This window comes from Puma concolor, chromosome D4 (genome assembly GCF_028749965.1).
Source record: "Puma concolor isolate L17-30 chromosome D4, mPumCon1.1.hap2, whole genome shotgun sequence".
Classification (NCBI taxonomy): Eukaryota; Metazoa; Chordata; class Mammalia; order Carnivora; family Felidae; genus Puma; species Puma concolor.
The window spans coordinates 32,418,830-32,445,860 of record NC_141679.1 but is presented as its reverse complement, the minus strand read 5'-3'; the positions used below and the strand labels follow the sequence as shown (position 1 = coordinate 32,445,860).

The 27,031-nt window shown below is 38.4% G+C and overlaps 1 protein-coding gene across 1 annotated transcript in view; it reads right to left on the bottom strand.

The window, feature by feature from the left end:
- The window catches only part of LOC147574802 (zinc finger protein ZIC 3-like), a 53,746-nt gene extending 38,517 nt beyond the window's left edge, over positions 1–15,229 (bottom strand). The window contains 2 exon segments of the mRNA XM_086683940.1: positions 14,718–14,890; positions 15,036–15,229. Coding sequence (XP_086540066.1) covers positions 14,718–14,890; positions 15,036–15,229 — 367 coding nt within the window.
- Positions 15,230–27,031: the final 11,802 nt, after the last annotated feature.

The window sequence follows — 27,031 nt, the reverse complement described above, 5'->3', positions numbered from 1 at the left end:
TTTATTGAAAGACATTAGAGAAAAACCCAAATAAAGAAATATGCCATGTTTATAGATTAGAAACCGTATTATTGTAAAGGTTTCACTTATCCCAAGTGATCTGTAGTTTCAGTGCAATTCTAATCAAAATCCCAATTGTGTATTTAAACCTGAAGAGTCAGTTCTAAAGTTTATGTGGAAATGCAAAGGATGAAGAATAAACAAGGTATTCCTGAGCAAGTATGACATTGGGGGATTTGCTCTACCAGTATATTAAATATTAACATTTATAAAGCTGTTCAAAGATAGACAAATAGATTATTGGAACAGAATTGAGATTTAAATAGATCTATGTGTATATGAAAACTTAAAGCAAATCAGTGAGGGAAAGAATTAATATTTGAATAAATGATGCAGGGAGAATTGATTGTCTATGTGGTAAAAATAAATTCTAGATGCATTATGATTTAGAAACTAATATAAATAACACTATGTGTCAACTATACTCAAATAAAAACTTTTTGAAAAGATTTAAATATGAAAAGCAAAATAATGAAATTGTTAGAAGCAATATAGAAAAATACCTTAATGGCTTGGAGTAGAGAAAGATTTATTAAATAAGACAAAAGACATAAACCATAAATGAAAAGATTAATAAGTTTAGCCATATTAAAATTAAGAATTTCTGTTTAACAAAAGACAGCACAATGATTGAGTGAAAATACAAGGCACAAACTGGGGGAAGACATTTGCAACTGATTAAACTAATAACAGCTCAGTATCCAGGATATATACATATTACTTATACACATTAGTTAGAAAAAAATCAATAGAAAAATGGGCAAAAACTTGAATATGCATTTTACAGGAAAAGAAAGCTAAATAGCCAGTTAACCTATTAAAAAATGTTCTACCTCATTAGTAGTTAAGGAAATGCACATTAAAACCATAATGTAATACTATATAATCTCACCCATGAAATTAGCAAATAGTTTTAGTGAGATATGAAGCAAGAGGAACACATATATCGTGGATCACAATAATGTAAATTGGTATGACCACTTTGGAATAAAAAATAGTGATAAAAATACCCCATGATTCATCAGTCCCACTTCAAGAGAAATTCTTGCACATTTGCACCAAGGGACAGGTGAAGAAATTATAGGAATATTCATAGCAGTGCAGTTTGTAACAGCGAAAAAACCAAAAAAACAAAAACAAAAACACAACTCAATGTCCATTGACAAGTATAAGCTTCATTGTTCATGAACAGGTAAGAAGTATGGTATGACTATCCCAAATGTTATATATTTCATGAACACTGTCTGCCATACTATCTAACAGGAAGATTCAAAATAACTCAAATTATTTCTTACCCCCATGAAATGTTAACATGGCTCATTGTTCTTTCATTAGGGATAAAGAATATGGTGCCAACAATCAGCTATAAAAGAGGAATGATTTGTTGAATTGAACCTCTGCATTCTGTAAAGTCTGGAGTGGGTGTATAGAAAAAGAGACTTAAAAAACAATTCAAGACCAACTTTGGAATCAGTTTGTCAGTCTTTAACTTGCATACTCACTTTGTATTAATTTCAAAGCTGACTTACATCCTAATAAATTAAGACCACAAGGAGGAGGGAAGATGGCGGCGTAGGAGGACGCTGGGCTCACCGCGCGTCCTGCTGATCACTTAGATTCCACCTACATCTGCCTAAATAACCCAGAAAACCACCAGAGGATTAGCAGAACGAGTCGCCGGAGCCAAGCCCAGACGAGAGGCCCACGGAAGAGAGTAGGAAGGGCGGCGAGGCGGTGCGCGCTCCACGGACTGGCGGGAGGGAGCCAGGGCGGAGGGGCGGCTCGCCGGCCAAGCAGAGCCCCCGAGTCTGGCTTGCAAAAAGCGGAGGGGCCTGACGGACCGTGTTCCTACAGCAAGCGCGACTTAGTGTCTGGGAGGTCATAAGTTAACAGCTCTGCTCAGAAAGCGGGAAGGCTGGAGGACAAAGGGAAGGAGAGCTGCTGAGCCCCCTGACGACAGAGCTCAGTTTGGTGGGGAACAAAGGCGCTCGCCAGCGCCATCTCCCCCGCCCATCCCCCAGCCAAAATCCCAAAGAGAACCAGTTCCTGCCAGGGAACTTGCTCGCTCCGCGCAAACACCCAACTCTGCGCTTCTGCGGAGCCAAACCCCCGGCAGCGGATCTGACTCCCTCCTGCTGCCACAGGGCCCCTCCTGAAGTGGATCACCTAAGGAGAAGCAAGCTAAGCCTGCCCCTCCTGCCCCTGTGCACCTTGCCTACCCACCCCAGCTAAGACGCCAGATCCCCAGCATCACAAGCCTGGCAGTGTGCAAGTAGCCCAGACGGGCCACCCGACCCCACAGTGAATCCCGCCCCTAGGAGAGGGGAAGAGAAGGCACGCACCAGTCTGACTGTGGCCCCAGCGGTGGGCTGGGGGCAGACATCAGGTCTGACTGCGGCTCCGCCCACCAACTCCAGTTATACACCACAGCACAGGGGAAGTGCCCTGCAGGTCCTCACCATGCCAGGGACTATCCAAAATGACCAAGCGGAAGAATTCCCCTCAGAAGAATCTCCAGGAAATAACAACAGCTAATGAGCTGATCAAAAAGGATTTAAATAATATAACAGAAAGTGAATTTAGAATAATAGTCATAAAATTAATCGCTGGGCTTGAAAACAGTATAGCTGACAGCAGAGAATCTCTTGCTACAGAGATCAAGGGACTAAGGAACAGTCACGAGGAGCTGAAAAACGCTTTAAACGAAATGCATAACAAAATGGAAACCACCACGGCTCGGATTGAAGAGGCAGAGGAGAGAATAGGTGAACTAGAAGATAAAGTTATGGAAAAAGAGGAAGCTGAGAAAAAGAGAGATAAAAAAATCCAGGAGTATGAGGGGAAAATTAGAGAACTAAGTGATACACTAAAAAGAAATAATCTACGCATAATTGGTATCCCAGAGGAGGAAGAGAGAGGGAAAGGAGCTGAAGGGGTACTTGAAGAAATAATAGCTGAGAACTTCCCTGAAGTGGGGAAGGAAAAAGGCATTGAAATCCAAGAGGCACAGAGAACTCCCTTCAGACGTAACTTGAATTGATCTTCTGCACGACATATCATAGTGAAACTGGCAAAATACAAGGATAAAGAGAAAATTCTGAAAGCAGCAAGGGGTAAACGTGCCCTCACATATAAAGGGAGACCTATAAGACTCGTGACTGATCTCTCTTTTGAAACTTGGCAGGCCAGAAAGAATTGGCACGAGATTTTCAGTGTGCTAGACAGAAAAAATATGCAGCCGAGAATCCTTTATCCAGCAAGTCTGTCATTTAGAATAGAAGGAGAGATAAAGGTCTTCCCAAACAAACAAAAACTGAAGGAATTTGTCACCACTAAACCAGCCCTACGAGAGATCCTAAGGGGGACCCTGTGAGACAAAGTACCAGAGACATCACTACAAGCATAAAACATACAGGCATCACAATGACTCTAAACCCATATCTTTCTATAATAACACTGAATGTAAATGGACTAAATGCGCCAACCAAAAGACATAGGGTATCAGAATGGATAAAAAAAACAAGACCCATCTATTTGCTGTCTACAAGAGACTCATTTTAGTCCTGAGGACACCTTTAGATTGAGAGTGAGGGGATGGAGAACTATTTATCATGCTACTGGAAGCCAAAAGAAAGCTGGAGTAGCCATACTTATATCAGACAAACTAGACTTTAAATTAAAGGCTGTAACAAGAGATGAAGAAGGACATTATATAATAGTGACAGGGTCTATCCATCAGGAAGAGCTAACAATTATAAATGTCTATGCGCCGAATACCGGAGCGCCCAAATATATAAAACAATTACTCACAAACATAAGCAACCTTATTGAGAAGAATGTGGTCATTGCAGGGGACTTTAACACCCCACTTACAGAAATGGATAGATCATCTAGACACACGGTCAATAAAGAAACAAGGGCCCTGAATGAGACATTGGATCAGATGGACTTGACAGATATATTTAGAACTCTGCATCCCAAAGCAACGGAATATACTTTCTTCTCGAGTGCACATGGAACATTCTCCAAGATAGATCATATACTGGGTCACAAAACAGCCCTTCATAAGTTTACAAGAATTGAAATCATACCATGCATACTTTCAGACCACAATGCTATGAAGCTTGAAATCAACCACAGAAAAACGTCTGGAAAACCTCCAAAAGCATGGAGGTTAAAGAACACCCTACTAACGAATGAGTGGGTCAACCAGGCAATTAGAGAAGAAATTAAAAAATATATGGAAACAAACGAAAATGAAAATACAACAATCCAAACGCTTTGGGACGCAGCGAAGGCAGTCCTGAGAGGAAAATACATTGCAATCCAGGCCTATCTCAAGAAACAAGAAAAATCCCAAATACAAAATCTAACAGCACACCTAAAGGAACTAGAAGCAGAACAGCAAAGGCAGCCTAAACCCAGCAGAAGAAGAGAAATCATAAAGATCAGAGCAGAAATAAACAATATAGAATCTAAAAAAACTGTAGAGCAGATCGACGAAACCAAGAGTTGGTGTTTTGAAAAAATAAACAAAATTGACAAACCTCTAGCCAGGCTTCTCAAAAAGAAAAGGGAGATGACCCAAATAGATAAAATCATGAATGAAAATGGAATTATTACAACCAATCCCTCAGAGATAGAAACAATTATCAGGGAATACTATGAAAAATTATATGCCAACAAATTGGACAACCTGGAAGAAATGGACAAATTCCTGAACACCCACACTCTTCCAAAACTCAATCAGGAGGAAATAGAAAGCTTGAACAGACCCATCACCAGCGAAGAAATTGAATCGGTTATCAAAAATCTCCCAACAAATAAGAGTCCAGGACCAGATGGCTTCCCAGGGGAGTTCTACCAGACGTTTAAAGCAGAGATAATACCTATCCTTCTCAAGCTATTCCAAGAAATAGAAAGGGAAGGAAAACTTCCAGACTCATTCTATGAAGCCAGTATTACTTTGATTCCCAAACCAGACAGAGACCCAGTAAAAAAAGAGAACTACAGGCCAATATCCCTGATGAATATGGATGCAAAAATTCTCAATAAGATACTAGCAAATCGAATTCAACGGCATATAAAAAGAATTATTCACCATGATCAAGTGGGATTCATTCCTGGGATGCAGGGCTGGTTCAACATTCGCAAATCAATCAACGTGATACATCACATTAACAAAAAAAAAGAGAAGAACCATATGATCCTGTCAATCGATGCAGAAAAGGCCTTTGACAAAATCCAGCACCCTTTCTTAATAAAAACCCTTGAGAAAGTCGGGATAGAAGGAACATACTTAAAGATCATAAAAGCCATTTATGAAAAGCCCACAGCTAACATCATCCTCAACGGGGAAAAACTGAGAGCTTTTTCCCTGAGATCAGGAATACGACAGGGATGCCCACTCTCACCGCTGTTGTTTAACATAGTGCTGGAAGTTCTAGCATCAGCAATCAGACAACAAAAGGAAATCAAAGGCATCAAAATTGGCAAAGATGAAGTCAAGCTTTCGCTTTTTGCAGATGACATGATATTATACATGGAAAATCTGATAGACTCCACCAAAAGTCTGCTAGAACTGATACATGAATTCAGCAAAGTTGCAGGATACAAAATCAATGTACAGAAATCAGTTGCATTCTTATACACTAACAATGAAGCAACAGAAAGACAACTAAAGAAACTGATCCCATTCACAATTGCACCAAGAAGCATAAAATACCTAGGAATAAATCTAACCAAAGATGTAAAGGATCTGTATACTGAAAACTATAGAAAGCTTATGAAGGTAATTGAAGAAGATTTAAAGAAATGGAAAGACATTCCCTGCTCATGGATTGGAAGAATAAATATTGTCAAAATGTCAATACTACCCAAAGCTATCTACACATTCAATGCAATCCCAATCAAAATTGCACCAGCATTCTTCTCGAAACTAGAACAAGCAATCCTAAAATTCATATGGAACCACAGAAGGCTCCGAATAGCCAAAGTAATTTTGAAGAAGAAGACCAAAGCAGGAGGCATCACAATCCCAGACTTTAGCCTCTACTACAAAGCTGTCATCATCAAGACAGCATGGTATTGGCACAAAAACAGACACATAGACCAATGGAATAGAATAGAAACCCCAGAACTAGACCCACAAACGTATGGCCAACTCATCTTTGACAAAGCAGGAAAGAACATGCAATGGAAAAAAGACACTCTCTTTAACAAATGGTGCTGGGAGAACTGGACAGCAACATGCAGAAGGTTGAAACTAGACCACTTTCTCACACCATTCACAAAAATAAACTCAAAATGGATAAAGGACCTGAATGTGAGACAGGAAACCATCAAAAGTCTAGAGGAGAAAGCAGGAAAAGACCTCTCTGACCTCAGCCGTAGCAATCTCTTACTCGACACATCCCCAAAGGCAAGGGAATTAAAAGCAAAAGTGAATTACTGGGACCTTATGAAGATAAAAAGCTTCTGCACAGCAAAGGAAACAACCAACAAAACTAAAAGGCAACCAACGGAATGGGAAAAGATATTTGCAAATGACATATCGGACAAAGGGCTAGTATCCAAAATCTATAAAGAGCTCACCAAACTCCACACCCGAAAAGCAAATAACCCAGTGAAGAAATGGGCAGAAAACATGAATAGACACTTCTCTAAAGAAGACATCCGGATGGCCAACAGGCACATGAAAAGATGTTCAGCGTCGCTCCTTATCAGGCAAATACAAATCAAAACCACACTCAGGTATCACCTCACGCCAGTCAGAGTGGCCAAAATGAACAAATCAGGAGACTATAGATGCTGGAGAGGATGTGGAGAAACGGGAACCCTCTTGCACTGTTGGTGGGAATGCAAATTGGTGCAGCCGCTCTGGAAAGCAGTGTGGAGGTTCCTCAGAAAATTAAAAATAGACCTACCCTATGACCCAGCAATAGCACTGCTAGGAATTTACCCAAGGGATACAAGAGTGCTGATGCATAGGGGCACTTGTACCCCAATGTTCATAGCAGCACTCTCAACAATAGCCAAATTATGGAAAGAGCCTAAATGTCCATCAACTGATGAATGCATAAAGAAATTGTGGTTTATATACACTATGGAATACTACGTGGCAATGAGAAAAAATGAAATATGGCCTTTTGTAGCAACGTGGATGGAACTGGAGAGTGTGATGCTAAGTGAAATAAGCCATACAGAGAAAGACAGATACCATATGGTTTCACTCTTATGTGGATCCTGAGAAACTTAACAGTAATTCATGGGGGAGGGGAAGAAAAAAAAAATAGGTTAGAGTGGGAGAGAGCCAAAGCATAAGAGACTGTTGAGAACTGAGAGCAAACTGAGGGTTGATGGGGGGTGGGAGGGAGGAGAGGGTGGGTGATGGGTATTGAGGAGGGCACCTTTTGGGATGAGCACTGGGTGTTGTATGGAAACCAATTTGACAATAAGTTTCATATATAAATAAAAAATAAAATAAAATAAAATAAAATAAAATAAAATAAAATAAAATAAAATAAAAATAAATAAAAAAAAAATTAAGACCACAAGGGTAATACAGAGGGTGTGGTCAGTTTTTTTTTTAATGGTAATAGGCTAAATGCCTGAGCAGAATGCCTTTTCCTCATAGCTGAACCTACTTGAGTAATTAATGAATACAGCAGCTGCTGTAGGAGTTGTTCATTCCCCATCCATCAAATTATAATGGTTTTCTAGTGAAGGCAGAGCAAATGTTTTCTTTCTGTAGCTCAGTTATGAGCATATTTAACAGTGCCTTAAGAAAGCGTAATTTTACCCACATCATTGGAGTATTGAATCCTATCCATCTTTCCTTGTCCATTACTCAGGGAAGAACCACTTTTCCCTTCCTTCCTTTCTTTCTTTCTTTCTTTCTTTCTTTCTTTCTTTCTTTCTTTCTTTCTTTCTTTCTTCTCCCTTTTATAAATGTGATTAGGTGGCTGGGGCTTTGAGACACATGATACCAGCATGACCTCCAGGAAGGGTAGTAAACTAAAGATTAAGTCCTGGCCAATGATTCAATCATGTCTATGTAATGAAACCCCAACAAATTTTGGACACCAAATTTCAGGTAAATTTCCCTGGTTAACAGTACTCAGTGCAGGGGCGCCTGGGTGCCTCAGTCAGTTAAGTGTCCAACCTCGTCTCAGGTCATGACCTCGTGGTCTGTAGATTTAAGCCCCATGTCAGGCTCTGTGCTGACAGCTCAGAGCCTGGAACCTGCTTCAGATTCTGCATCTCCTTCTATCTCTGCCCTTCCCCCCCCCCCACTCGCACTCTGTCTCTCTCTCTCTCTCAAAAGTAAATAAACATTTTTAAAAAATTTTTAAAAAAGGTACTCAGTGCAAACCATTACACATCAATGATCGTTTTTCTTTCTCAAAAAGAAAAAAAGAAAGAAAAAGGAAGAAAATGGGAAAAGGGAGACTTCAGGTGGTGGAGGGGAGTTGTATTTCATATTCTAGAGAAAAAATACTGCTGACATTTTAGTTTGTCATGTTATGCAAAACAATAACTTCAAGAAAACAATTGAAGATTGAAGGCATCAGATACACTTGGCTTCTAGTTCTGGCTCTGTCACTTACTAAATAAGCTGTGATGGTATTCAACTGCTTTCTCTTTCAAAGCCTTGGTTTCTTCATTTGTAAATGAAGCAAAGTAATAGAGGCACCTTGCAGGATTATTATGTGAGTATGATAGTGTATGTAAAGCATGTAGCCTAGCAGATGGTAGGTGCACAATAAACCTTAAGTTGGGAGAGCCTGGGTCCTGAGCTCAGTGATTCATTTTATTTTTCAAGGATTGCTCTAAAAATGATATTGTAACAGTCTTTAAAAAGAGTCTCCATACTGCCAAGTTCATGCTAGAATTTAAGCTGCAACTTCATGGTGAGTAGCTCTGGAAGATACAATGATGAAATTGGTTTCTCACTGAAAATGAAATTAGGTTACAGAAAGGCAATTATAGTGCAGATTTTATTCCTGAGAATAATGCCTCTGAGCTTCAGAGTTCTTCAGAGTTTGATACCTGCATGTGATATTCCAGGCATCTTAAACTCAACTTATCCAAAATAGAGCACTTGCTCTTCCATCCATGAATCTGTTCCTCTTTAGACTTCCCCACCTCACTAAACAGTGCTTCTGTGCATTCAGCTGCTCAACCCCAAAACCTGAGTCATTCCCAGATCTCTTGATCCCTCACTTCTTAATCCAGTTCATCTCCAAGTGTTATTTAAAGTTCCTCCAAATATATCTTCAGTCTATCCACTCACCCCCATGCCTACTGCCATCACCCAAATCCAAATCGTTATATGTTAAAATCCAGATTACTGCAATAGCTTTCCAACTAATCTCTTCACTTCTACTCTTATTCTCCCGCTAATTCATTAGATCTTGTCATCATCCTGCTCCAAAGCTTTGGTGGATTCCCTTTGCACATAAGACAAATCCAGAATCTTTAACATGACCTATTAAGCTTGAATGATATGTCCTATGCCTAGCTTTTCAGCTTTATCCATCACTATTTCCTCCCTTACTCACTACATTAAGTTAATGTGGGAACTCAATTTTCCCAGTATGAAAATTTAGCCATAAGTAATGTGGTACACTTGAAAAAACTTTATCAAGATCCCAACCACTAATAAAAGCCTTAATAGCTATTTGAGAGTAGAATGCCATAGGACCAAGAATTGGAGTTTGATATATTCTCTGAAAGATGTATTTTGACAAAATTTTGTCATAACCATGGAATGAAGCTACAAGTAAAATTGGAATAAAATTACCGTGTTCTGTTATAGATAACTGTATATCCCAGAAGAAAGAAAAAAACAAGTACAAACATATCCTCATGGTTTGTATACCCTGTATGGGAGATAAATCATGTATATATACAAAGTAGGCAGAATACAATCAACTTTGTAACCATAATTATCTAGAATCATCCATAAAGCCCTGAAAGGATAATGGATATAGCTGAATTTTGAAGGAAGCACAAGAATGACATTGATGGAAAAGAAGCAAGAGGATATTTCAAGTATGTGAAAAAATTGGTAGTAATGAATGTTTCAGTTAGAGGAATAGTGAGGAAGTGAAGGTTCCTGGCATGTTCACACTTCTGACCAACTAACTTGCTGCAAATTTGGGGATTTCCACTATCCCCTCAGTTTCAGTAATTTTCTGGAACAACTCACAAAATTCATGAAATGCTATATTTGTGATAACACTTTTCTTATAGCACAAAGCAAACAAACAAAAAGATCCACGAAACACAAACCAGGAAACCCAAAAGAAGAAGCACATAGGGAGAAGTCTGGGAGGGTTTTAAATGAAAATCTTTCATGTCCTTTCTCCTTGGAGTCAGGACATATCAGCCTCCCAGCTGCTAATCAAAGAAATTTACCTGAATTTTGGTGTTCAAAATTTATTGGTGTTTCATTGCATAGACACAATTGATTGAATCATTGGCCAGGAGGTTGAACTTAATCTTTAGTCTACTACCTTTCCTACAGGTCATGCTAGTATCATGTGGCTCAAAGCCCCAATCGTCTAATCACATGGTTGGTCTTTCTGGTGTGGCCAGCCCCCATCCTGAATCATCTCATTTTCATAAACTATCTAGCGACCCACCATGAGTTACCTTATCAGGATAAACTGTCAAGTTTGGTTTGAGGGACCTACTTTGAATAACAAAGACACTTATATCACTGAGGAAATTTCCAAGGATTTGGAGGGTACCTTTTAAGAACCAGAGACAAAGGTCAGCCAAATCTCCTGTTACTTGTTTATATACGTTTGTATTTACATGTAAATATTTATATAAATAAATACATAAAAATATGAATATTTTATATCTCCCATTAATATATTAAGCATTCTGAAATAAAATCGTGTTTACAAAATGTAATAACTTGGGGCGCCTGGGTAGCTCAGTCGGTTAAGCATCCGACTTCAGTTCAGGTCATGATCTCATTGCTCATGAGTTTGAACCCCACATCGGGCTCTGTGCTGACAGCTCAGAGACTGGAGCCTGCTTCCAATACTGTGTCTCCCTCTCTCTCTGCCCTTCTCCCACTCATGCTCTGTCTCTTTCAAAATGTTAAAATAAAAAAAAGTTTAAAAAATTTTAATAACTTATGAATCTGCTGCTTAGCATGTCAAAGCACTGTGGTTTTCAGAAAACATTTACAGCTAGGTAGAAATAGCTAGTGACTATTTTCAAAACTGACAGGAGATAAATTGGCTAAAGGTGCAATTTCAAAATGGCAGTATCAGAGTTGCATAAATAGCAGGAAATATAATAGAACAGTTTCTTTCCAATGGGGTTAGTTGTTTGGTCAAATTGAACAATTTTTTGGAAGCCAAATATGAAATCCTGTCCACTGTAAAATATTTTCATAAAACACTTTATATAGTTATCCCAGCACCTCCATATAGATTATCTGATTTGGGACATACAGAAAATGTGTAGTGTAAAATGTGTTATCTCGCATTTTACAAATCAGGTAAGAAAAGCAAAGCTCAGAGTAATTAATAATTTGCTCCTGGGACTTAGTAGGTCCAGTAGTGAGCCCTGTTTTTCAGATCATAAGATTGCTTTTATACTGTTACAATACTTTTTTGTAAATAAAGATGCTGCTACTGACCTTTCAATAACATACCTTTATAGGTTTTCTTAAATTTTAATGATGAATTTCTAAAATTTAATCTACTCTATATTGATCAGTCCCTGAGGCCAAGAGTTTACATAGATGGCATGACTGAGGTAGGAATTAAGGTGCTGTCATATAATAAAAAATAAATATTTGGTCCTTATTCCCAGTTCCTGGTGTATAGCTCCTAAAACCCTTGGAATCTCTGGAACAGTAAGAGTGTCCTTTGCAGGCTAATGAGATGACTGGTGGCTAGGGGCCCCTAGATAGCTTCAGATAGCCAGAAACATTATGAAAAGCATTATTAGAGGGTTAGAACTTTCAGCCCCACTCCCCACCCCTGTGGAGAAGAGAGGGACTGGAGAGTGAGTCAATTACCAGTGGCCAATGATTTGCCAAATTATACCTATGTAGTGAAATTTCTGTAAAAACCACTATATGACAGGGTTTAGAGAGCTTCTGGGTTGGTGAATACATTGAGGTTTTGGGATGGTGGTGTGGTGAGAGACATGAAAGCTTTTTGACCCTTCTCCAATGCCTTGCCCTAAGCATCTCTTTATTTGTCTCTTACTGAGTGGTATCCTTTATACTGAACTGGCAATAGCAAGTAAAGTGTTTGCCTGAGTTCTGTGAGTTCTTCAGGTGAATTATTGAATCTGAGAAGGGGGTTGTGTGAACTTCCAAATTTATAGCCAATAATTCAGAAGTACCAGTTATAACCTGGACTTGTGACTAACATCTGAAGTGGAGACAGACTTATAGGACTGAATCCTTACTGTGGAGTCTGAGACTAACTCTGGGTAGTGGGTGTCGGGAATGTTGGAGAATTGGTTAGTGTTTGAAAAAACCCACACATTTGGTGTCACAAGTGTTCATAAGCACAGTTCAGGTGCAGTTTGTGCCCATGAGGTAGAGAGAAGTTGTGTGGTGTACCTGGGCCTTGCATCTGGAATCTTGGCCTCATTAGTGCCCATAGACCTGTCTGACAGTATCCCTGCAAGGTAAGAGCCCTTCACAGTTATAAAAAATCATGAAATGATTTAAATGATGTTAAAGTGTCACGTGCTGAAAAAAGAGAGTCCAAAAGATGAAGTAAGCATTTATCTTCTTTCAGTGGAATTTGTTATAGAGCACTGCTTTCTTTTAATGAAAATATTGAAAAATAGTTACATTTTTTTCTATCTGAATGGGAGGCTGCTTTGAAGATGTCCCAAATGGATTCCTCTCCAGGAGAGATACCTACTGAGACACTCAAAGGAATGTCTAGAATGCAACTAGAGCTTGAGTACAAAGGTCCCTGTTCAAGGTATGTAGGACTAAGAAACCCTAAGGTAAAGAAAATATCAGTAGTGATCTGGATCTGAATGCTAAACTAAGGCTCTGATATGCTTTATTGCTTGGACCAGAGCTGGACCATTCTCACAGATGAAACTCAACCAAATTGTTAATGTTTTACCAGTATGCTTTGCAAAGTAATAAAAGAGTAGTTTACCCCTAAGGCTACTAGAAAATTGGCTGTGTACTCTGGGGACAATCTAACCTTCAGGGGAACTTTTCTAATTGGAACTTGGCTGTGGTTTTTGAACACAGACTTAAATCTGATTCTTACAGAAAATAATGATTCTAGGAATTGTTGCTATATATAGTCACCAGTTATAGTGAGAATAGATATATTTTCTTCATATATTACTATACTCAGTCAACAAATGTCCTCCCCCTCCAGGTTATTGATATATAATTGACATATAATATGTATGTTTAAGGTATACAATGGGATAATTTGATTTTGTGAAATAATTACCACAATAAGGTTAGTTAACACATCTTTCACCTCATGTAATTATAATTTGTTTCCTTTTTGTGCTAAGGACATCTCTAGCATCTCTCTAGTAGCTTTCAAGACATCTCTGCAGCAGCTTTCAAGGGTATATTAGAGTACTGTTAACAAATAATCATGATATGTATTAGATCCCCAGAACTTATTCATCTTACAAGTGGAAGTTTGTACCCTTTGACCAATATCCTTTTTATTCATCCATCTGTTAATGGACACTTAAACTGTATCCACATCTTGGCTCTAATGAACTATGTTGCAGTGGATATGGGAGTGTAGATATCTTTTCAAGATAGTGATTGTGTTTCCTTAAAATATATATACCAAGAAATAGGATTGTTGAATCATACTGTAGCTCCATTTTTAATATTTTGAGGGACATCCATACTGTTTTCCATAGTGGCTGCACCAATTTATGTTACCACTAACAGTGCACAAGGGTACCCTTTTCCCACATCCTTGTAACATTTATCTCTTGTCTTGTCAAAGAGAGTGATTCTAACAAGTGTGAGATAATATCCCATTGTGGTTTTGATTTGCATTTCCCTGATAATTAGTGATAATGAACACCTTTTCATGTACCTGTGAGTTTTTTGTAAGTTTTCACGGGAAAAATGTTTACTCAGTTCCTCTGCCCGTGTTTTAATTGGATTATGTGTTTGTATGCTATTGAGTTGTGGGTTCTCTATATATTTTGGATATTAATTGCTAATATAATACATAGATTGCAAATATTTTCTCCCATTCCATAGGTTGTCTTTTCATTTGTTGATTGTTTCTTTTGCTGTGCAGAAATTTCTTAGTTTGATATCGTCTTATTTGTTTACTTTTGCTTTTGTGGCTTATGCATTTGATGTCATATCCAAAATATTGTCAAGACCAATGTCAAGGAGCTTTTCCCATATGTTTTTTTTTTCTAGGAGTTGTATTGTTTCAGGTCTTACATTAAGTCCTTAATCCATTTAGAGTTAATTTTTGTGAGTGGTGTAAGATGGGGTTCAAAGCCTAGCTTTGTCCTCAAGATTGCTTTTATTCCAACTCTTTTGTAGTTTAACAAAAATTTTAGCATTTCCTTTTTTATTTCTGTGAAAAATAACTAGTTTCAGCAGGTAAAGATATTTTCTTGTCAGTTCCCCAGGCTGATGGGATTACCTCTGGAATTAGAGTTGTGCTGAGTTGGAGCTGATGATGAGGCTGTTACTAGGTCTGCAGTGGTGACTGTGGTTGGTGGGCTTGTTACCAGGGACTTGGGGTATCTTGTCTGGCATCTTGTCTGGTCCATGGTGTATGAGATAGCCTCTAGTGCCTTGTTCAGGAGGGTGGTGCTGGGATAAGGGTCTGCAGGGTCCACAGTTGGGTCCTCAGACAATGAGCCTATTACCAGGGATGAAGACAGGTGTTGTTTCCACTAGGTCCCTGAGAGGGTTGATGCCAGGTCATTAAATGGGTTCCTGGGTAGGTAAGACTTACCCTGGACTGTGGCTGAGAGGGCTGAAACTGAGCCCCACGGCTGTTTCAGGTTCCACAGCCAAGATTCTGTGGTCTGACTCTGCACAAGTGGGTGTGCAGGTCCTTCCAGGTATCTTTGGCCTACAGTACTGGTAGCAGAACCAAAGCCAAATGGTGCTGTAGATAGGTTCTTGTGGGTACAAAGCTGTTTCCATGTCTGCAGCTAAGATAACACCTGATGAGTTAGCTGCTTGGGTGTGGACCTGTTTTCTCAAAATGGCTGTTTTCAATCTGGACTGAATTGCAGATTCACAGTCTCCTACTTGGATCCCAAAGCTCCTACGAAGGCATTTTTGTTCATCAAAGAATGCCAAATTATTATTTTTAGGATGGGATATGAGTGAGGGATGTCTTTTTTTTTTTTTTTTTTGCCATCTTAATGAAGTCAATTTCCATGTCACGTTTGGGGTGCTTTCTGAGATCTTTTGGCAGTCACCTACCTGGACTTCTAGTTACACCTCTGCATCATCACATGCTGGAGTATGTCACTCATTTTTTTTTCAGATAGTCATATTCCTCACATAATTATAGATGCTCAATTACAGACTGGAATGGATGCCTTTCTGTCATTCACTTGTTGCTACCAGCAGCTTTCTGTGCCTCAGTTTCTTCACTTTGTTGTTGGGGCTTCCCTGAACCCCATGTGGCTGCCAACAAATACTTTTGAGTATATATTATATTCTTGCATTCTGCTGGGTGCTTAGGGAAAAAGTGGTAAACAAGGTTGGCACGGTGCCTGCTCACACAGAGAAATAAACAGATAACTATAATAATACCATCTAATAAGAGTGAAGGAAGAATATTGTCATGGCAGCATGAGAGGAGGTAACTAAACTAGCCTAGAGAGTGGTGAAGGAGATCAGAATTCTTGGCCTTCTTTGGTAACTCTCCTTAAAGAAGAAATGGCACACACAGACACACACAGACACACATACAAACACACACACACTTGCTTCTCAAAGTTGGGTTTTGCTATCTGTGGTTTGAGTAAGATGCCTTGGCTATTTTCTCCAGAAGTAGAGGAAGTAGAGGAAGATTTGAACAACAGATTGTAGATTCTGCAGAACCACAGGTAAGCTAATTAGAAAACCTTATCTTAAGGGCCGGATCTATTATCCATTATTCCTTGGTGAAAACTGAAAGCTTCCTGAAGACCAAACTTCCTTCCCAGATTTGTACACCCACCACATGGGAAGTGGGAGGCCTTGATACAAGTCTTTATTAGGGATGGGGGCAAATTAAGGCTGGGTCTTATTCTTTCTTGGTCTGCACATTTATATATCAAACAATTGGAAAAACAGCTTAGTTTATAATAAGATTAAAACCAAGGGTAAGTTTTGCAGGGACTGCAATAACAATAGACACATATTTCTGTTAACACAGTTTCTTTTTTTAACTCTTTATTTTGAATACATTTTAGCCTCATATAAATGTTGCAAAGAGAGTGCAAGTATCCCTGTATATTTTTTATCCACCTTACTTTAATGTTAACGTCTTACATAACCAGGTAAATTATTGAAATAAAAAAACTAACATTAATACAATACTATTAACTAATCTACAGACCTTACTGCAATTTCACCAACTTTCCCACTAATGTCCTTTTCCTGATCTAGTATCTAATCCAGTATTGCATTTAGTTACCATGTTTCTTTAGTCTCCAACGATCTGTGACAATTCCTAGGTCCTTCCTTATCTTTCCTGACCTTGACACTTCTGAATAGTAGTACTGGTTTATTTTGTATAATGTTCCTCAATTTGAGATTACTAGATGTATCCCCATAGTTATATGAAAGTTTTGAGTTTTGGCAAGAATGTTATAGAAGTGCTTTTTTCCCCTTCTCATTACATAATAAAAGGGATGTTGACATGGCTATTTATTTATTTAGAATTATTTTTTATTTATTTTAATTCCAGTGTAGTTAACATAAAGTTATATTAGTTTAAGGTGTAAAACATAATGATTCAACAATTCCATATATCATTCAAACTCATCAAGGTAAGTGTACTCTTAATTCCCATCATCTATTTCACACATACCCCCACTCACCTCCCCTCTGGTAACCATCTGTTTGTTCTCTGTAGTTAAAGGTCTGTTCTTTATTTTGTCTCTTTTTTCCCTTCCTTTGTTCACTGTTTTGTTTTTTAAAATACATATGAGTGAAATAATGTGATATTTGTCTTTCTCATACTGGTTTATCTTGCTTAGCATTGTACTCTGTAGCTCCATTCATGTTGTTGCAAATGGCAGGATTTCATTTCTTTCATAGCTGAATAATATCTATCTATCTATCATCTATCTATCTATCTATCTATCTATCTATCTATCTATCATCTATCTCACTTCTTTATTCATTCATCTGTCAATGGACACTTAGGCTTCTTCCATGGCTTAGGTATTGTAAATCGTGCTGTAATAAACATAGGGGTGTATATATCCCTTTATACTAGTACTTTTGTATTCTTTGGGTAAATACCCAGTAGTGTGATTACTGAAAAATAGGGTAGTACTATTTTTTTTTTGAGGAACCACCATACTGTGTTCCACAGTAGTTGCACCAGTTTTCATTTCCACCAACAGTGTAACACGATTCCTTTTTCTCCACATCCTTGCCAACACTTGTTTCTTGAGCTTTTGATTTTAGCAGTTCTGACAAGTGTAAGGTGATATCTCATCATGGTTTTGATATGCATTTCCCTGATGATGAGTGACATTGAACATCTTTTCATGTGTGTGTTGGCCATTTGGATGTTTTCTTTGGAGAAATGTCTGTGTATGTCATCTGCCTATTTTTAAATTAGATTATTCGTTTTGCATGTGTGTGTGTGTGTTAAGGTTTGTTTTTGTTTTTGTTTTGTTTATTTCAGAAGTAATTTAGTGTTTCATCACTTACATACAACACCAGTGCTCATTACAAGTGCCCTCCTTAATACCCATTACCAATCTATCCCATCTCCCACCCACCTCTATCCATCAACCCTTAGTTTGTTCTCTATCTTTAATGGTTTCTTGTGTTTTATTTCCCTGTCTTCTCTCCCCCCTACCTCCCATTTGTTCATCTGTTTTGTTTCTTAAATTCCACATATGAGTGAAATTATATGGTGTTTGTCTTTCTCTGATTGTCTGATTTTGCTTAGCATAATACTTTCTAGCTCCATTCACGTTGTTGCAAATGGCAACATTTCATTCTTTTTGATAGATGAGTAATATTCCATTGTGTATATATACCACATCTTCTTTATCATTAGCCGATGGATATTTTAGCTCTCTCCATAGTTTGGCTATTGTTGATAATGCTGCGATAAGCATCAGGGTGCAGGTACCCTTTTGAATCTGTATTTTTCTATCATTTGGGTAAATACCTAATAGTGCAATCGCTGAATCTTAGGGTAGTTCTATTTTTTTCCCTAAAGGTAGTTCTATTTTTAACTTTCTAGGGACCTCCACACTGTTCTCCAGAGTGGCTGCTCTGGTTTGCATTTTCACCAACAGTGTAAGAGGTTCACCTTTCTCCACATCCTCACCAACACGTGTTTCTTGTGTTGTTAATTTTAGCCATTCTGACAGGTGAGAGGTGGTATCTCATGGTGGTTTTGATGACGAGTGATGTTGAGCATCTTTTCATGTGTCTGTTAGCCATCTGGATGTCTTCTTTGGGAAAGTGTCTATTCATGTCTTCTGCCCATCTCTTAACTGGGTTGTTTGTTTTGTGGGTGATGGGTTTGATAAGTTCTTTACAGATTTTGGATACTAACCCTTTATCCAATATGTCCTTTGCAAGTATCTTCTCCCATTCCATAGGCTGCCTTTTAGTTTTGTTGTTTCCTTTGCTGTGCAGAAGATTTTTATCTTGATGAAGTCCCAGTAGTTTATGTTTTCTCTTGTTCCCTGGCCTTTGGTGATGTGTGTAGTAAGAAGTTGCTCTGGCCGAGGTCAAAGAGGTTGCTGCCTGTGTCATTCTTTAGGATTTTGATGGTTTCCTATCTCACATTTAGGTCTTTCCTCCATTTTGAATTTATTTTTGTGTGTAGTGTAAGAAAATGGCCAAGTTTCATTCATCTGCATGTCACAATCCAGATTTTCCAGCACCATCTGTTGAAGAGACTGTCTTCATTCCATTGGATATTTTTTCCTGCTTTGTTTAATATTGGTTGACCATATAGTTGTAGTTCTATTTCTGGGTTTTCTATTCTGTTCTGTTTACCTGTCTGTTTTTTACCAGTACCATATTGTCTTGATCACTACAGTTTGAAGTCCAAAATAATGATGCCTCCAGTTTTGTTTTTCTTTTACAGGATTGCTTCGGCTATTCGGGGTCTCCTGTGGTTCCATACAAATTTAAGGATTGTTTGTTCTAGCTCTGTGAAGAATGCTGTTTGTATTTTTATAGGGATTGCATTAAATGTGTAGATTGCTTTAGGTAGTATAGACATTTTACAGTATTTGTTCTTCCAATCCACAAGTATGGAATGTCTCTTCATTTCTTTGTGTCCTCTTCAATTTCTTTCATAAGCATTCTATCATTTTCAGTGTGCAGATCTTTTACCTCACTGGTTAGGTTTATTCCTAGGTATTTTATGAGTTATGGTGCATTTTTTAAAATTTATTTAATTCCTTTGGGGGTGTGGGAGAGAGAAGGAAAGAGAGAGAGAAAATCCCAAGCAGGCCCACACTGTCAGTGCAGAGCCTGATGAGGGGCTCGAATTCACGAACTGTGAAATCATGACCTGAGCCGAAATCTGGAGTTTGATGCTTAACCGATTGAGCAACCAGCACCCTGTGTTTTGGTGCAATTGGAAGTGGGATCGATTCCTTGAGTTCTTTTTTCTGTTGCTTCATTATTGGTGTATAGAAATGCAACAGATTTCTGCACAATGATTTTATACACTGCGACTTTGCTGAATTCATGTATCCGTTCTAGCGATTTTTTGGTGGAGTCCTTTGGATTTTCCATGGAGAGTATCATGTCATCTGCAAATAGTGAAATTTTGAGTTTCTTCCTGGATGACTTGTATGCCCTTTATTTCTTTTTGTTGTCTGATTCCTGAGGCTAAGACCCAGTACTATGTTAAATAGTAGTGGTGAGAGTGGACATCCTTGTTTTATTCCTGACTGTAGGGGAAAGGTTCTCATTTTTTCCCCATTAGGGATATTAGCTGTGGGTCTTTTGCATATGGCCTTTACGATTTTGGGGTATGTTTTATCTATCCCTATTTTGTTGAGCGTTTTTATCAAGAAAGGAAGCTGTATTTTGTCAAATGCTTTTTCTGCATCTATTGAGAGGACTGTGGGGAATAAGCTTAGGAATCCCCAGGCTTACACCAATGGGTTAACAAGGCATAAAGAAATACAAAGCCATATGATGCTCACACCCGAGTTTGGGTAAACAAGATTAGCACCGCAAGAATAGGGAGGTGCAAGGGCACCAAAAATATGGGGGTTCAAAGGCACCCCAGAATAGAGACAGGGTGCAGAGAGGGGCAAAGGCACCCAATACAAAGGTATATGAGGTAAGCAAGATTAGGTGTTCAGGGCAGAAGCATCCCCCAATTTACTACTATAGCAAAAAGCTTATTTCACAGGCGGAAAGGACCAAGTTAGGTAAACAGGTAAATTGGACTATAGACCACTGTGCTGCAGGTGAAGCAGCCCAGAGTGGAAATGGTTAACAAAAGAAAAAGTGCCTTGTTAACCCTGAGGTTATTTCCCCTATCTGCCTTATCCCCTAGGCTAGCTAAGATAAACAGAGGTGCTGTCTCATGTCTGCTATTAACAACCATCTACCCATCTGCCTGGCGCCAGGATTTTGTTTTATATTGACCCAAACCCCAAACACTGTATATCTTCAAACCCCCTTTTTCCTTCACGTCCCCAAGTTAATGTTCACAGATTGTCTCTTTGTACATGCCCATCACATTTGTAAGCCTTCTGATCTGAATAAATACAGGCCAAGGACCCTTATTCAGGGCTCTTGTCTTTCCCTGGACATTAGCCATCTCTCGCTTTTCATCCTGTGTCCTGCTCTTTTGCTGGCCAAAAGAGAACTTTAGACTTAGAGTCTATGACAGAGGATCATGTGGTTTTTATCCTTTCTTTTATTAACGTGGTATATCTCAATTGATTTGCAAATATTAAACCAATCCTGCAGCCCAGGAATAAATCCCACATGATCATGGTGAATAATTCCTTTAATGTAATGTTGAATTATATTTGCTAGTATTTTGTTGAGAATTTTTGCATCCATGTTCATCAGGGATATTGGTCTGTAATTCTCCTTTATAGTGGGGTCTTTGTCTGGTTTTTGAATCAACGTAATGCTGGCTTCGTAGAATGAGTTTGAAGCTTTCCTTCATTTCTATTCTTTAGAACTGTTGAAAAGAATAGGTACTAATTCTTTTTTGAACGTCTGGTAGAATTCTCCTGGTAAGCTGTCTGGCCCTAGACTTTTGTTTGTTGGGAGATATTTGATCACTGATTCAATTTCATTTCTGGTAATCAGTCTGTTCAAATTTTCTATTTCTTCCTGTTTGAGTTTTGGTAGCATGTGAGTGTCTAGGAATTTGTCTATTTCTTCCAGATTGTACAGTTTGTTGGCATATAATTTTTCACAGTATTCTCTTATATTTATTTCTATTTCTGTTGTGTTGGTTGTGATTTCTCCTCTTTCACTCATGATTTTATCTATTTGGGTCCTTTTCTTTTTGATAAATCTGGCTAGAGGTTTATCAATTTTGTTTATTCTTTCAAAGAACCAGCTCTTTGTTTTGTTGCTATGTTCTACTGTTTTTTGTTTGTTTGTTTCTATATCACTTATTTCAGCTCTAATCTTTATTATTTCCCTTCATCTGCCAGCTTTAGGCTTTATTTACTGTTCCTTCTCTAGATCCTTTAGGTGTAAGGTCAGGTTGTGTATTTAGGACTTTTCTTGCTTCTTGAGATAATCCTACATTGAAATATACTTTCCCCTCAGGACTGTCTTTGAATCCCAAAGGGTTTCGGACTATAGTTTTTTTCATTTTTATTGGCTTCCATGTATTTTTTAAATTTCCTCTTTAGTTTCCTGGCTAACTCATTCATTCTTTAATAGGATGTTTGTTAACCTCTGTGTGTTTGAGAGCTTTCCAAATTTTTTCCTGTGGTGGATTTCAAGTTTCATAGTGTTGTGATCTGAAAATACATGGTATGATCTCAATCTTTTTGTACTTGTTGAGGGCTGATTTGTGACCCAGGATGTGATGTATTCTGGAAAATGTTCCATGTGCATTCAAGAAGAATGCATATTCTGTTGCTTTAGGATGAAATGCTCTGAATATACCTGTTAAGTTCATCAGGTCCAGTGTGTCATTCAAAGCCATCGTTTCCTTGTTGATTTTCTGCTTAGATGCTTTGTTCATTGCAGTAAGTGGGGTGTTAAAGTCTCCTACAGTATTTGTTATCAGTGAGTTTCTTCATATTTGTGATTAATTGATTTATATATTTTGGGTGTTCCAAGTTGGGGCACAAATATTTATGATTGTTAGATCTTCTTGATGGTTAGACCACTTAATTATGATATAATGCCCTTCTTTATCTCTTGTTATAGTCTTTGTTTTAAAATTTAGTTTGTCTGATACAAGTAGAGCTACGCTGGCTCTCTTTTGATATCCATTAGCATGATAGACCATTCTCCATCCCCTCATTTTCAATCTCCAAGTGTTTTTAGGTCTAAAATTAGTCTCTTTTCACACCATATAGATAGCTCTTGTTTTTTTTAAATATTTATTTATTTTTTTGAGAGAGCACAAGCAGGGGAGAGACAAAGAGAGGGGGACAGAGGGTCTGAAATGGGCTCTGTGCTGACAGGCTGTTGGCAGTAAGCCCAATATGGGTCTCAGACTTACAAACCATGAGATCATGACCTGAGCTGAAGTCTGACTGATCCACCCACATGTGCCTGGATCTTGTTTTTGTTTTTTTTTAAATCCATTCTGATACCCTATGTCTTTTGATTGGAGTATTTAGTCCATTTACATTCACAGTGATTATTGAAAGATATAAATTTAGTGCCATTGTGCTGCCTGTAGAGTTGGTGTTTCTGGTGATGATCTCTGGTCGTTTCTTGTCTTTGTTGCTTCAGTATTTTTTTTTCTCTCCACTCAATGAGTCCCCTTTAATTTTTCTTGAAGGGCTGGTTTAGTGGTCATGAACTCCTTTAGTTTTTGTTTATCTGAGATACTCTATCTCTCCTTTATTCTGAATGGCAGCCTTGCTGGATAAAGAATTCTTGGTTGCGTGTTTTTCCCATTCAGTACGTTGAATATATGCTGCCACTCCTTTCTGGCCTGCCAAGTTTCTGGGGATAGATCTGCTGTAAACCTGATCTGCCTTCCTTTGTAAGTTGATGTCTTTTTCCCCATTGCTGCTTTCTGGATTCCTTCCTTGTTTGTGTATTTTGGGAAGTTGATTATGATATATTTTGGTGATGGTCAGCCTTTGTTGAATTTAATGAGAGGTTTCTATGCTTCTTGGATTTTGACGTTTGTGTCCTTCTCCAGATTAGGGAAGTTTCTAACTATAATTTGCTCACATAAACCTTATTCCCCCTTTTTTCTCTCTTCATCTTCTGGGACTCCTGTGATACAAATGTTATTCCCATTTAATAAGTCTCTGAGTTCTCTTAAGACTCGTATTATGATCTTTTGCCTTTTCTCTCTTCTTTTCAGCTTCATTATTTTCCATAATTTTATCTTCTATCTCACTGATTCGCTGCTCTGCTTCATCTATTCTCAATGTCATGGCACCCATATGAGACTGCATCTCACTTATAGCATTTTTAATTTCAGCCTGACTAGATTTTAGTTCTTTTATCTCTACAGAAAGGGATTCCCTAGTGTCTTCAATGCTTTTCCCAAGCCTAGCTAATATCCATATAATTATGGTTTTAAATCATAGTTCAGACATCTTACTTATATCTGTATTGATTAAATCCCGGGTCATGAGTTCTACTGCCTGTTTCTTTCTTTTGGGGTGAATTTCTCAGTATCACCATTTTGTCCAGAAAAGAAGAAAATAAAGAAAAACAAACAAGCAAAAAACAAAGAAAAAGAAAAACAAGCAACAACAACAACAACAAAGCCCACAAAAAACCCCTAGATCCTAAGTGTGTTTTAGTCTGCTTGTAGATGAATCCAGATCCAAAAACAAATAAAATATAATGAAAATAAATAATAAAATAAAAATTAAAAAATTAAAAGAATATATATGAAAACAAAATATAATAATAATAAGTAAATAAAGGAATTAAAATATAAGAGAATAAATGATGAGGTAATAATAAGAAAAGAATAAAGAATAAAAGTAAAATGGAAGTTAGAACCTATTTCTCCTAGAGCTGAAGCTTTGCAGCACTATGATCTATAGACTTGGTGCAAGGGAGTTTTTTGTGCTGGTCTTCTGCAGGTCTTCTCCTGCTGTGCTTATTCTTAGGCTGACTTGTTTCAGTGGAAATGGGTCTCCAGGGTGCAGGGGGGCAGGGCCTGGTGTAAGTGACTCTGGCCTCCATTAGGTGGCTCAGTGTTTTTTTCTGAATTCTGAGTGTTCTGGTGGGTGGGGGTAGGTGGAATATAGTGTCACCTCGCCCTCTTGTCTCCTGGGAAGGCAACTTGTGGCTGTCTCTGTTAGGAGGCCCTCACAAAAAAAGTGTCCCATGTTTAGTCAGAGTCTTTTCCTTAACCTGTCTTTGTCCTGATAATCGACATGCCCCAAACCACAGTTCTGTGTTTTATCTCTGGCTGCTGGCTGGGATTCAAAACTCCAAATTTTAAAGAGCCTGGCAAAACCCACTCCTCTCTTCCAGAGGAGAGACTCACTGCATGCCCTCTACCATTCTTCTCCAGAAAAGTAGTATCAGGGCAAGAGCACTGTGGCTGGGGTCTACTGTGGAGCACACTGAAAAGCTGTGACCAGGTTAACTGCAGTCTGTGCATGCCTCTTTCTCCTGCTCCCTTCTGTCCCAGAAAAACAGTCACACAAGGGTGGAGTCTATTGTGCACAGCAAAAAGCTACCACAAAGATATCTGCAATCTATGTGTGCCTCTATTTGCTGCTGTTGAATGACTTCTCAATAGATCCAGGCAAGAATTTTGTCCTTGAAGAGGCAAAAAAACCCTCTTCTAAATGTACACCAGGAAGGGGAACGATCTCTCCCAGTGTGACCTATGGGATTCCCACACCATGGAGTCTTACATGAATCCTACATGTTGCTCCATCTACATGCTCCCCACCACTCTCCTTCTCTTCCTGACCTCTCTCTGTGAAAAGGGTTCTCTTCCCTCTGCAGAACCATGGCTTTCCTGTCCCTCAAAGCACAGCTCCAAACCTTTCATCTGCCATATTCTCTCCCTCCAAGTGCATATTGTTTTCTTTATCCTCAGATAGATTTCCTAGTTGTTCAAAATGATTTGATGTTGATCTAGCTGTATTCAAGGGATGAGGCAAGCTCAGGGTGCCCCTACTACTCTGCCATCTTATCTTCTCTCCCTTGGGTGTTGACTTTTATAAGTTATTAACATATTTTGGATACTAACTCTTTTTCAGATATGTCATTTGCAAATATATTCTACAATTCAGTAGGCTGTCTTAGTTTGTTGGTTGTTTCCTTTGCTGTGAGGAAGTTTTTTTATTTTTATGAAGTCCTGATAGTTTTTTTTTTGTTTGTTTCCCTTCCTTCTGGAGATATATCTAGAAAGAAGTTGCTGCATCTGATGTCAAAGAAGTTATTGCCTGTGCTTTCCTCTAGGATTTTTATGGTTTCAAGTCTCACATTTATTTATTTTTTAAATGATTAATTAATTTTTAATTAATTAATTTTTAAATTTACATTCAAGTTAGTTAGCATACACTTCAATAATGATTTCAGGAATAGATTCCTTAATGCCCCATACCCACTTATCCCATCCCCTCACCCACAACCCCTTCAGCAACCTTCAGTTTGTTCTCTGTATTTTAAGAGTCTCTTACGTTTTGTCCCCCTCCCTGTTTTTATATTATTTTTGCTTCCCTCCCCTTATGTTCATCTGTTTTGTATCTTAAATTCCATATATGAGTGAAGGCACATGATATTTACCTTTTTCTGACTGACTAATTTCGCTTAGCATAATATCCTCTAGTTCCATCCACATAGTTGCAAATGGCAAGATTTCATTCTTTTTGATTGCCGAGTAATTATCCATTGTATATATATACCACATTTTCTTTATCCATTCATCTGTTGATGGACATTTGGGCTCTTTCCATACTTTGGCTATTGTTGATAGCACTGCTATAAACATTGGGGTGCATGTGCCCCTTTGAAACAGGACACCTGTATCACTTGGAAAAATACCTAGTAGTGCAATTGCTGGGTCATAGGGTAGTTCTATTTTTAATTTTTTGAGGAACCTCCATACTGTTTTCCAGAGTGGCTGCACCAGTTTGAATTCCCACCAGCAGTGCAAAAGGGATCCTCTTTATCCGCATCCTCGCCAACATCTGTTGTTGCCTGAGTTGTTAATGTTAGCCATTCTGACAGGTGTGCAGTAGTATCTCATTGTGGTTTCAATTTTATTTCCCTGGTGATGAGTGATGTTGAGCATTTTTTCATGTGTCAGTTGACCATCTGGATGTCTTCTTTGTGTCTATACATGTCTTTTGCCCATTTCTTCACTGGATTATTTATTTTTGGGGTGTTGAGTTAGATTATTTATTTATAGATTTGGATACTAACCCTTTATCTGATATGTCGTTTGCAAATATCTTCTCCCATTCCTCAGTTGCCTTTTAGTTTTGTTGATTGTTTCCTTCACTGTGCAGAGGTTTTTTATTTTGATGAGGTCCCAATAGTTCATTTTTGCTATTGTTTCCCTTGCCTCCAGAGACGTGTTGAGTAAGAAGTTGCTGAGGCCAAGGTCAAAGAGGCTTTTGCCTGCTTTCTCCTCTA